Source organism: Talpa occidentalis, unplaced genomic scaffold (genome assembly GCF_014898055.3).
Source record: "Talpa occidentalis isolate TD23 unplaced genomic scaffold, MPIMG_talOcc4v2.1 talOcc4.15, whole genome shotgun sequence".
In the NCBI taxonomy this organism is placed as follows: Eukaryota; Metazoa; Chordata; class Mammalia; order Eulipotyphla; family Talpidae; genus Talpa; species Talpa occidentalis.
The window spans coordinates 83,375,069-83,388,235 of NW_023601543.1; the positions used below are offsets into that span (position 1 = coordinate 83,375,069).

A 13,167-nucleotide genomic window follows, 5' to 3' on the forward strand; every position below is an offset into this window, starting at 1 on the left:
GGCTGATAGTGGCATCAGAACAAACACCTGCTGGTGGCTGAGCAAGCACCCTGCCGGGAAAGCCCAGCACCCGGACTCCCGTGGCCTAGACGTGGCCTAGACGGCCCGGGGAACCACCTCCACCTGGATATGCGAAGCCATGACCTCCCTCACATTCCTTCCCCACTGTATCATGCCAGCACTCCTGCCACTCGGGGAGCCGGTTGTTTTGGGGTGTCCATCCCACCAACTCCTTGATGGCCATTTCCAATAACCCTCACTTGTAAAGACAGGTCTTGTGGTTCAGTTTGGCTGTCTGGGTGCAAGTGAAAGACCCAGTTTGGCGGTTTGCGTGAACAAGGGCCCTTCCTCTCCTCCCTGCCCGCCCTCCCTCCCCTCCGTCCCAAGCCCGAGGGCTCTCTGACTTCCCCTCATCCTTCTCCCTCAGCCACTGGGCAGCAGCTCCGGGCCTGGCCTGGAGCCTTTGCACTTAACTTTAAAACTGATTTTAAATGAAATGAAAAGCCTTTACTTCATGAGCAATTTTAAAGAAATTGCTTTAAAATCCACTGCCTTTTTGGCAGTAAGACAAAGGATACAAGAGAATGACTACTTAGGAAGTGTAACGCTGACTCAGTGACTGAAAGAAAACCACCCAGATTACTGTTTTCTTCTTTCCCTTCGCTGCCCAAGTCCCTGAGAAAGTTGATATGGACTGAGAAACACCAGCCAGAGTTTCATAACTTGGACAGGAATTTCCATTTCAAATGTTTTTATTTTTCTGCAAATTTAGTATGCAAAATTTCAGTATAAATCAAAACTACAAAACAAAACCCACCCCCTCAAAAGTCACACACAAAATCCCCCAAACCAAAAGCCGACATGACCTGATCAACCACACTTGGTTTCCACTCTTTTCTACCCAATGGCTGGTTTCTAAGATCATTCCAAGTCATACAAAACCACTTTGCAAAACTTGGGAGTTTTAGGTGATTTGGCAAGTTTCTCTGGAAAAGACTTGACGTGTCACCTGACAATAAGCAGCTCTGGGAAGCCAGAGGGAGGAGACAGCAGCAGAGAATGCACCCTTGCTGGCCTCAAACCCCTTGGGAACACAAACCAGAACTTTGTCGGGGCTGTCTTGAGCAGCTTGGCTAGACAGACCATCAGGCCTTCAGAGTTTCGAGAAAGGAAGTTAGGCGAGCTAGGAGAAAAGACCTGGTAGAAATGTGGAGGTCTGTAGATGATGCCAAGGGAAACTCTAACAAAATGATAACTATGAACGTTCTATGGAAGTTTTTCAAGAGACAAAACCAGCAGTGATCATGTAGCAGGCTGGTTGTGTTTAACCAATTTCACAGACTGGTCCCACATGGTTGGCTAAGGCCTCGAAGACATTTGATTCATTAGAGAAATGTTGGGAAAGTCAAAGACTGAGGTCAGGGGACTTCCTTGGCCAGATTAATGTTCGTTTTTCTATAAGCAGAAGTGGAGCTTCAGACTGAAAAGGGTCACAGCATGCCAGCCTGAACTTTGCTGTTCTGAAACCAGGAAGGGAGTAGCAGCCTTATCACTGGAGATAAGGTGGCACTGGGTCCACACAGTAAATGTGAATATGCTGTGAAATGTTCTGGAACTGACTCCTCCCAGGTCTAATGGACAGATGACTTGAAGTCAGTGAAAGTTATGCAGAACTTGCCTCTTAACCCCAGTAGTGACCAACTGTATATATATTTGTTTAAAGTTTACCCTGGTGGCGCAGGGGTTAAAGTCAGTGCTATCAAGCTATCAGCAGCCACTGTAGCATGAGTTTGATCCCCAGCCAGGGAGCAACCCACATGGCGCAGCAGACCTCTCCTGTCTCCCCGCTGTTCCCCTCAGCAGTGTATTTCAGTCAAACCACCTGTTCTGCTCCCCACTCTGTCTCTGGTGAATCCTCTCACCCTCAACCTGTACCGCTGGCCTACACCCGAGTTCTTGTATGCATAAATTAGAATAAATCGTAAAAAAAAAATTTACCCTGGAGAACTTGTGGGAGGAAAAAAATGTAAAGAGCACAAGAAAGAAATTTTTAATTGTGCAAAATGAGTTATAGGGGGACCTTCATGGCTCAAGGAGTCCCGTAAAAGGAGAAGAGTCGAGGCGATGACAAAGCTCTAGTGTCCAATGTCAATGCAGCGCATGTGGCTCCATGGACACCGTTTTCAGAAGTCAACAGCACGGCAGTCGCGGGTGGTGGATTCAGAAGAGCCAGGAGCAGCCTGAGCTGGGCAGCTTGCGGCCAGGTGGCTTGCAGCCCTGCTCCCTCATCTGTAAAGCGCATAGGATGACGTCCCTTTCTTAGCGCTGTGAAAAGGATTAAGTGACCCATCTCTGAGTAGCTCTGAGCCCCAACTGCATCTAAAAATAACTTGGGGAATTAAAAAAGGTTGATGGCTGGACCACACCCCGCAGTTAGCTCGGATGGCTCTAGCATGGGCCCTGGCATCAGTGAGTTTTCAAAGCTTCCTGGTGATTCTAACATGCAGGACTCCAGGCCTGTTGCTGAGACAGCACATCTCAAACGATCTTGAACTAAGTGGCCATAAGGCACAAGGCAAATAGTCACCCATTCGCCCAAACTGTCAGTGTTTCGTGACACGGCGGGAGCAGCCACAGGCGCCGCTTTCCTTCAGCTTCGAGAGCCTGCCGACGTGTGCACACCATGTGCGAACAAGCATAATGGGCCCGTACAAATAAAAGGTGCCCCGCCGGGTGGGGTTCACAGGCACACCCACTTGCTGTGGTACCACTGCTCCCCGCACTCGTTACAGATGACGTAGGTCATCATTTCTTCATCTGGGTTTGAATTCCGTACCCAACTTGGAAGGAAAAGCGTGCCCCTGGCAATCAAGGTGACCGGCAGTTGAACTGCTCGCACCGCCTGCATTTTATTTTCCTCGTCGGCGTGCCCTCGACAGCGCGGGGCAGCGACCGCTCCTGGATGCAGGATTCCGCATAAGATGCTCGCAGCTGCTTCAGTTCCTCACTGGCCATTTCCAGGACGGTCATTTCGGCAAATTCCCTTGGGGACATGGCCCCAGAGAGCAGGTTTCGCGATAAGTGAGGGTTCCGGGGGTTCCTCAGATTGGCAACTTTGCTTCTGATACAAGTTTTGTATTTTTTGAGGTTCTTTGAATGAAGGGCAAAGATGTGCTCTTCAATTTCTCGCGCAAAGTTTGGCCACACAGCAGCCTGGGGCTGACCCGTGGAGGAGCCCGCTAAGGCATCATACAGCAGCTGTGTGCACTTGCTTCTCAAGGGCCCCCTGGGATCCAGCAGCTCGCCTGACCTCTCCCTGGAAGGTTCAGGGTCGCCCCCCATATGCCCTTCCTTAGGTTCCATCTGCCCGGGGCTGTTCCCTGGCGCCGTCCTGTCAGTAGCTTCCGCCAAGGCCTCTGGAGATGATTGTGGAGAAGCAGAGCCAGGGCCGGCTGGTACCTCATCCTGACCTGGGCCACGAGAAAGTCCCGAATTTTCCTCTTTGTTTCCACCAGTGGTGAAGAAATTAGGGCCAGCCCTGGCTTTGCAGTGAGGATCCTTATAAAGAGCTCTCCACTGTGAGAGCAAACACTTGGCCTTCTTTTTCAAAGCCACCGTGGGGCAGGCTCTGAGGACTCTGTACACCGCCCTTACCACATCTGTCTCCTGGAGGAGCTCCTTAGTCACAGGAAGAGTCTCTAGCTCAGCAAGGTGGTCGCCAAGATCCTCAAAATTCCTTTGAGACAGCAGCCGCTCAATCAGGGCAGCTCGGGCGGCGACCTGGTTCTTGTCAGACATCTTCGCAGCTCAAAGGAAAAAAAAGAGGCTTCCGTTTTCTTAAGCTCATATTGGCCAGTTACAGCTTCCAGAGGGCAGCATGGGCAGCACACAGGCCATAGTTACCTGTGCAGGGTTTCTGAAAGGTCTATAATAAAATGGGGCGACATGTTAGAAATTGGAATCTGTAAGCTGGTGTGGTTTCATTTCAAAAGCTCTCAGTTGTTTAAAAAAAAAAAAGCAGGACTGCTTCTGCATTGACAGTTGCTTAAAAGCAGCTTGTTGGAAGATTTCCCCATCTCTAGTTTGACAGATCAGTGATCTTTCCAGACCAACGTAAGTCTATTCCTTTGGATGGAACTTGGTGGTCAGATTAGGAGAAAAGTCACGCTAGTGCTGGCGTCCATGGGGAAGACAGGCTGAGCAAGGCCTAAGCCCCTTTGTTTTGTTACCTGCTGCAAATTTCCTGTCCTTGTGAAGACACCACAAAAGCCAAGGTCCCCCATATTCATTAACTGAACTACCTGCTGGTTTTATGATCTTTAAGTGGTGCATTTCTGAGTACAAAACAATGAGAAGCAGGGCTCGCAGGGCGTGCTAAAGTCCCAAGGACTCTAGAGAAATGGTGAGTTAGCCAGGTCGGGAGGCAGCCCAACGGGCCCCACTGTGCTGCCATCTGGGTCTTTGGAAGCACCGGCTGACTCTGACTACTGATGTGTCCTCATACTTGAGTTTAGTTCCATTAACTTTCTCGCTTTAATTTTTAAGTGTAAAAAGTTGCTCAATGACTGTGTGTGTGCCTCTCACCCTGAGCAGGTAAATGTTCACTCTGCCTCACTGGTCATCCTCAATCTGCGTGATGCACACCGCCTCGCCTGTGCCACACCCTGCACAGCACCTGCAGCTGCCCGCCTGGTCTACACATGAACGTGGACATCTTGATGGCAGGGCTCTGTCTTTTCAAAATCCTGTGGCCTCTCATTTCACAGGACTTGATATCATATAGCCACCACCGGCCAGTCACAGGCTAACACCACTGAAGACAGACGAATGCAGTCTTCCTAGAAGCCATCTGACAAGTACGTAAAAACTGAATGCCCCTGTAGTCAGTGATTCTACTTCTGTAGTTTTACTTTCAGGAAATGAGAGGCAGAGGTTGTATTTATAAAACTTTTCATCAAAGCTGGAAGAAATGGGAAGGGCCCAAATGGTTAAAAAAAATAAGCTACATTCCAAGGATGACGTCATCACTGGCCCATTTGACACAGTGTTCTTAAAGACTATTTAACAGAGTGGGAAAACAGTCAGAATGTAATGCAAGGCGACCAAATCAGAAGGTAAAACTGCAAACATGAAAGATTAAAGAGTGTTTTCAGTGGCCCAGCAGAGCTGCACGTTAATGGTCACAGCAGCATTATTCATAACACACAAAAAGTGGAAACAACCCAGGCCAAGAATAAAAAAGTACCTATTGTCCAATAGAACGCAGTCTGACAATAGAGAGAAATGAAGTTCTGATACATGGTACGAGATGGATGAGCCTTGAAAACACTCTGCTAAGTGAAAGAAGTTGGGCACCTCAGATTCCCTGTCTATGAAATGTCTAGAACATGCAAATCTATGGAGACAGAAAGCAGATCAGAGGTTGACTAGGCCTGGAGGTGGGGAGGAAGAAGTGGGGGTAGAGTGAAAGACAGGGCTGCTAATTGTGAGTTTTTCTCAGGGACAGGTGAAAGCTTCCAAAGGTGACTGTGTGCTGAGTTGGACATTTGCGAATGAATGAATATGCCCCAAACCACTGACTTGTATGCTCCGAATAGGTGAATTGTTCTCTACGTGAACTGCACCAAAGTAAAGCTTTTCTTTGAAAACAATCTATAGAGTCTGATCCAAATGTCACTTAAAAATCACATGTGAAAAGCCTAAAAATAGATGCACAGAATTTTAAAGGGTGACACGTGCTGAATGGTAACATAGCAAGTGATTTGTGTTTGTTCTTTTACTCTTTTCTGCATTTCCATGAGGAGTATTTATTATTCTCACCACCTGAAAAGCTATTAGAAGAGTAGAATGTTGTGATTAAACTATACATTTAAGATACTTGCTTACTGGGAGATGGCATGCTACTTCAGTCAACTTCTCCCTTCTCTCTGGAATCAGAATACTGTCCCTAAGGCACTGAAGGGGCTTTGCATTCAGCGTAGCATTCACAGTTTCCTCAAAGTCTATCGCTGAATCTATTGAATAAAACAGTCAACTCTCCTCTCCAATTCTAACCCAAGTAGGAAGCGTTAAGTACCCTTGGCCACAATCACGAGGGTCCAACTGGTGTCCCCTGATGGCTCGGCTCAAAGATGACCAAGCGCGGGAGTCTGGCTTTATTACCCCCAGAGGGAGCTGAGGGGGACAACCTGGGTGGCCACTCAGAGTCAGCAGGCCATCAACGCAGGATCTTAAATGGCCATTTTTCTCATTGCCGATAATCAGTACTTAAAAATAATTGGTTGGGCCTCCCCGGTGGCGCAGCGGTTGAGCGCTGGGTTGCGAAGCTGCCCGCAGCCTCTGCAGCGCCGGTTCATTCCCCGGCTGCTCCCCGGCCACCGGAGGAGGGTCCCACAGGGCGCGCAGACCTCTCCTGCCGCCCGCTGCTGCCCTCAGCAGTGTACTTCGGTCCTTCTGCCTGCTCTGTTCCCTGCTCTGGCTCTGGTGGATTCTCTCACCCTCCTGCGCTTCTGACTGTACCCAGCGCTCACATGAATAAATAAAAATAAATCTTTAAAAACAAAAAAATAAAGTAATTGGTTTTGTATTTTTAAAGTTCCACTTTTAAAGACTGAAAATGTTGAAAGCGGTCTCCCTAAGGTCAAAGGCCCAGAAAACAGGACAGGTGAGCTTGCACAGAAACAGGACGTGGCCTCTGGTGGCCCGGCTTTCCCCTCCCATGTGTCTGCCTGGGATGGCGGGGTCTGGAGAAGTCAAGCAGCCCCGTCACCACACCTGAGCCCTCCGCACTTGTTGGAAAGTTTCCCAACAAAAAAGAAATATTTTATAATCATTCGACACGCACGGCTGGGGAAGGAGCGGGGGTGCAGCTTGCTGGTTAATGAGAGACAGGTCTCGAGTGCCCACGAAGAGGTCAGGCAATATTTAACTCAGCCGGGAGTTTCTCAACAAGGGTCAGGGTTTCCAGGGGATTCTGAAGGGGGATTTACTTGGAGCTTCAGGGCCTCAGAGCCAGGACAGCAGCAGTTCTGCTTTATCAGCAGGATGCCCCGTAAATCTCCAGAAGTGAGCGGGTTCACGTGTAAGCTCTGGGCTCACACGCCCTCTCATTTGCTGTCCTCGATCTTTATCTATGGTGAATTTTCTAAGTGTGGTAAAACACACACCATAAACCTTACCACCTTAACCACTTTCCAGCAGATGGTTCAGGAGTGCTAAGTATGCTCACCACGTGCAGCCTCCAGACCCTTTTCATCTTGAAAAACATGCCTGTGCCGCGAAGCAACGTCCTGCTCCTTCCTCTACCTCAGCCCCACCCCACCCCCCGCAACCACTGTTCTGCTTTCGATGAATTTCACTACTTTAGGGATCTCGTGTAAGTGGTAATATTTGTCTTTTTGTGACGGGCTTATTTCACTTGGCTCAATGTCCTCAAAGTTCTTCCATGGGGTTGCAGCAAGCATCAGAATTTCTCTCCTTTTAAGGCTGAATCATATTCCACTCACTGGACGGGCCACATCTGGTTGCTGCATTCATCCTGCGCACATCTGGGTGCCTCCCACCCCTTGGCAACTGTGAATAATGCTGCCATTAGCGTGGGTGCATGAATGCCTCTTGGAGACCCCGCTTTCAATTATTTGGGAGCAAATATCCAGAGGTGGGATTGCTGGACATAGGGTAATTCTATTTTAATTCCTTGAGGCGCCGCCATACTGTTTGCCACTCGCCTCCATAATTTAAATACCATTTAAATCCTATCAAACGTTCTACTCTCCCTGTGGGACATGTGAATACCAAGCATTTATCACCCTCCAAGGGTCTAGTGTGGAAGCAACTGGGATAGAAAATGTTGAGAACTGCCACAGAAAGACAAGGGAAGCCGTGTGTTCTGTCTAGCACCCTCATCCATGACATGCTGACTGTGTAGCTAGCACTTGGTGGATGCTGGGCCTAAAGAAATACTCTCTGCCTTGAAAGAGCTGGCAGCCCAGGGGAAGGAACAGACATGAATCCGGTCAACTACAAGGCCAGACGCCAGCCCGCCGGGGGACACACAGGAGGAACAGCGGCCTTTCCACCATCTGGCCAGGGCCGTGTGCTGCTTCTCTGCCTCACTCCGAGGCACAGCACTTCCTGCTCTCCACAAAATGTGCGCTCACCTTCCTGCTGAGAGCCCCTCAGAGCTTCTCAGCTCTCAGGTTGGAGTCAAAGGTCGTGCCCTTGGTCAGATGAGGACGAGGCCCTCCCAGCCTCCTCCCTGACTCGATGCACCAACCGCCAGGCCCTACACATTTCACAACTCTGGGCCTTGACTCCAGGAGCTCAGGAGCCTGGCCTATCTCTCACCAGGAGTAGTTCTCAATCCTGCCTGCAAACCCAAATCATAATCATTGGTAGAAACTAAACGGCAAAACAAAAAAACCAACAACACCAGGGCCTTGCCCCAGGCAGACCGAATTAGCATCGCTGAGGCTAGGCCTGGGTGTTATTTCAGCTCTCCAGGTGATTCCAGTGTCACCACTGCTCTGTAGTACCCACAGCACTACTCCTTGCCCGCAGCAGTACCACCTGTCCCACTGTCGACACAGAGACAGCTCCCGTTCTGCTCCTAGGCTGACACACAGAATCCCTCTGAGGCAGGCTTTCCCTAAACAGTCCCACGGACTCTGCATACTAAAGACACCTGCTGTGTCAACTCCCCTGAGAACAGTTTTCTGCCTCTGGCTGCACCCAACTCCCCATACTCATTCCTGCACTTACCTCTTAGTAAGGCCCGCACATTTACGGAGCAACTGTGCACACCATCCCTGCTCAGCGCATCTCAGTCCTCGCCATTACCCAAGACAGGTGTATGGCTGTCTCCACCTGGCAGAGGGACCTGTTAAAAACATCAAATGTCCGCAGTTTTTGCATGGTGGATACTACACTGAAAAAATTTCTCTCACTGCCGCTTTCCCCACCAGACCATAGATGGCATCTGTCTTACTCCTGCGACATCCCTCACCAACACTGCCTATGATGCAACAGACGGTTTCTGGTTAAATGAGTGAAGAGCATCCTGGATGCTCGCTTCTCTCTGCTTGGGAGCTTCATTTCCTTCCACGGCAGACCACCTTGCTCGCACCCACTGCACCTGAGCCATGGCCCCTCAGCTTCTTTCAAGGGAGACCAACCTCATCTCTAGTTCACACAATCATTAAAAAATTCAGTAAAAAAAAAAAAAAAGCAGACATCTACTGTAAGCTCATGAGGGGGCCCTAGGTGTCAAGCCATTTGGGAATCAGGAGGGTCAGGTTCCCAGAAGTGAAGGGTGAGGGGTGAGGGCCAAGTTGGGTAAATTTCTTGACCATTCTCTGCCTCAATTATTTTCTCCTCTATAAAATGGGGGTGGGAGGTGGGGAGGAGAGGCATGCGACATCTTTGGATTAATGTGAGAATGAGATAGTCCTTATAAAATGCTTGGAACTGTGCATGTCACTCAGTAGGACTGATGTGGCTTCCACAAAAGGGTAGATTCAAAGATCTATCACACCAAGCTTTGTTCTAGAGCAGGGGCCAGCAAGCTTCTTCCATGAAAGGCCAGAGTAAATATGTTAGCCTATGCTGACCAGCCAGTCTCTGCATGGACTGCTCAACTCTGCTGGCCCTGTAGCAGCACCAGAGGTAGCACAACTGTTTCTATAAATGTTTCTGTCCAAGATAGCCAGGCTGGATTTGGCTGCGGGTCAGAGTTAGCTGACCCCTTTCTAGAGCCAGGCAGTGCAGGAGAATACCGCACCCGAATAAGAAAAAAAGTTCTAGTAGCCACCTTAAAAAGCAAGAGGTAAAATTACAGTACATTTTATCAATATTTAACCCAGTGTATCCAAAACACTGCCACTTGAATATGTCCTCAACATAAACAAAATTTTGCGGATATTCTCTTTTTCATGCTAATTCTCCAGAACTGTTGTACACTCACTGCACAGCTCAGCTGGGACTCAGCGTAGGTCAAGCTGTCAAGGGCCTTGTGTAGCTGCGGCTCCCATACGGAGCAAGTTTTAAAGACCACGCTAATATAGAAAAGCCTAAGTATACACTTAGAGCCTTAGCTTCTAAATACCAATCACAACCTGTGTTTATACAGTGCCAGCAAGAGTGGGCCCTAAATATTTGTTGACTGAACGCACATTAAAAAGATCATAAATACTAATACTGCAGTGCGGACAAGATGAACACATTTGCATTAAAACTACCTAAAACCCGAGGAGAGAACAGACCAAAATGAAAGAAATGGCCAAAAGCTGGCAGCACACGGGCAGTAACCTGCATCTGTTTGGATGTTTATGTCTCTGTAAGCGCTAGAGGATATTTTAGGCCTCCAGCATAACCCAGGTACCCTCTGCAGCCTTACAGGGCGCCCCTTCCTCCGTGCGGAGGAAGATACCAAGGGCTGGCAGGGGCGCCGCTTTCACGCAGCGCGAGGGCGGGTTCGCGTGGCGATCGTGCTCCAGGGTGGGCGAGGGGACGTGAGCAGGCCAAGGGCCAGTTCTGGCCCCGCGCCAGGAGTTCGGTGGGTGGGGTGGAGCGACGAGCAAAGCGAGCAGGACCGGGGGTGGGGAGGCGGCCCGGCACCCAGCACCCCAGCCGCGGCCGCCCCAAGGGAAGCGTCGCCCGCGGTGACGGCGGCCGGAGGACAGGGAGGAGTGAGGGGGTGTTCGGGCCTGGCCGGCCAGAGCGCCGCGGTGGGCTCCCACTGCAAACAGGGGCTCGCCGCGCTGCGAAGCGGACCCCCGGTCTAGCCCGAGCGGGGCTCACCGACAGGCACCGAGCGGCCCGGGCGCCCTGCGAGGACCCGCGTCCGGAGAGAACGTCCGGCCTCCAAGGGCGACCGCGAGGACGCAGCCAATCCGCGCGCGCAGGCCGGAGAGTCGGCGCTTGCGTGCTAGAGAAGTGGCGCCTGCGCAGAGTGATCACTGGGCGGGGAGCGGGGAGCCGGGAGCGGGGAGCGGGGAGCCGGGAGCGGGGGGCTCTTCACTGCATGCCAGGGGAGCGGACACGCGTCCGGCAGCAGGGCAGGAATTGGAAGAAATGAGCCCCATGAGTGTCTTTGAGCTGCCAGATTTGTCGAACTACTCCCGAACGTACCCTTTATTTTGCACCCCCAGCGTGCATCTGTTGCTACGGAAGTGTCAGTAGTGGACATTCACTCAGCTGACGCGCACCCGGCACCTCTCCCCTGTCCACGTTCTTGCCCTCCCATTTCCAATAAAACCGACGTGATGGCAGCCCTAGAGAATGTGGCAGCCTTCTTGGCTGATCCTCCCCTTACAAGGTAACTTGGAGGAAGTTTCAAGGAAGCAGGGCTTTGCCCTGGATTGGATGGTTCAGAAAGCAGGGCCATTCTAGGATTGTCATCAATCTTACCTAGAAGGCAGGCAGGCAGGCAAGGCCAAGATTAAAGCTGTCATTAGGCAGCAGCAGCAATTCCATTTTCAAAACTCAAACACTGCAGATCCATCCTACAAATAACCTAACAGACTTTAGTTTCAAAAGGCTCTTGCTATAAAATGGTTCAATCAGAGAAACAAATGAGACACCTACACATGCGATTTCTTCACCAAGTTGGGCTCCCCTTCGGTGTAAGGAGAAACTTTATTTTTTTTTCTCTCCGTTGCCTTGAAACAGGCTCTCCGGGCACTCTTCCCTGCCCCCTGGCTGTCCCGGAGCTGGAACATCAGGCTTGAGCCAATCCCAAAGCTTGTTCGTTTTCAACTACACTCGGTCCTCCATGTTGTCGGTAGGTTCCTGAAAACTGCATCTTTAAGTGAAATGGTACATAACGAAATAAGGTCCTGGAATAATATCTTTTTTTTTTTTTAGGGATTTTTTTTTCTCACCAAAGTTATAATGACACAGTATTGACAGTAAAAAGGAACAATCTGAATTTTTTAGGTTGATAAATTCATTCTAATCTAATATCAAAGCTTCAGTTACTCAACCAATTCAAGCTCTGACCTTCCCTCAGCTCAGGTGCTCAGGAGCCACCTGTAACTCTATGTTGCAGCACAGGAAGGCATGTGGATCAATATCTTCACTCTCCTTGCTGACCCCTCCCCCTGCTTCCATCACTATTTTCTGGTCTTTCCAAATAGAAGGCAGGAGAAGGTAAAAGGATCTCATCTAACCACAAGAACCTGTGCCTGACTTTATTCTGAAAAAAAAAAAAAAAAAAGTGGGGGTCTTTGTAGATATAATTCAATGACAAATATCCTTATGAGACAGAAGACACAGACAGGTCATGCAAAAGTGAACGCAGACACTGGACTGATGCGGCCAAGCCAGGGAACTGCAGGCACCACAAGAAGCTGGAAGCCGCAAGGAGGGAGTCTCCTCCTAAGGCTTTCAGGGGGACCGTGGGCCTGTCAATCCCTTGAGGTTGAGCTTCTGGCTCCATAATTATGAGAGAATAAATTTCTGTGGCTTTAAGCCATCCAGTTTGTAGTGCTTTGTTATGGCAGCCTCAGGAAACTATGATGCTCAGAAATTAATGACTACCTGGCATTAAAGCTCCCTAAGTGGTGATGTCCCCAAACCACCTGTGTTGTTGTTCTTGTGGGCTCACTTTTGGGATTTTTGGGGAGATCTCCCTTGTTGTGCCCCCTCTGCTCACCCATTCCCTGCTTCCAATGATAAACTGGTTGGCTACAAGCTCCGGCTTTGGGACATCCGGTCCACCCAGCCTTTTTCTGTTGGGGTAGGCACTGGTATGATCAGCTTCTGGTAGGGCAGGAATAGGAGGCACAGAGAGGTCAAGTAACTTGCCTGAGGAGGCACAGCCAGTGAGTCATGGAGCTGGCCCTGAAACCCCGGAGGCTGGGCCAGAGTCTCTGCTCTTGGCGGGTACAGTGGGCAGCCTCTGGGGACTCAGCCACTGGGAAAGGCTTCCTGGTTCTCTAGCGGGGATGTCCTGCTTTCTGGCATGCAGGGGGTGGGGGTGGGCAGGATTTCTCACCTGCAGCGTTAGTGACCTTTTGGGCCAGACTAGACTATTACTGGGGGAAAGGTCACTCTGTAGGATTATTCAGTGGCCTCTCCCCACCCCACCCCCAAGCTGTGACAACCAAAAATGTCTCTGGATGATGCCCAAGGTCTCCTGTGGGAGAAGGAGCCAGAATCACTTACTGA

General features: G+C 50.1%; 1 protein-coding gene across 1 annotated transcript; it reads right to left on the reverse strand.

The window, feature by feature from the left end:
- Nucleotides 1-734: 734 nt before the first annotated feature.
- TCEANC (transcription elongation factor A N-terminal and central domain containing) lies at nucleotides 735-10,859 on the reverse strand. Its single transcript, XM_037512704.2, is given in 4 exon segments — nucleotides 735-2,880; nucleotides 2,883-3,925; nucleotides 8,761-8,878; nucleotides 10,798-10,859. Coding segments are annotated over 2 exon segments (1,056 nt in total). The 5' UTR covers nucleotides 3,799-3,925; nucleotides 8,761-8,878; nucleotides 10,798-10,859; the 3' UTR covers nucleotides 735-2,740.
- Between the last annotated feature and the right edge of the window lie 2,308 nt (nucleotides 10,860-13,167).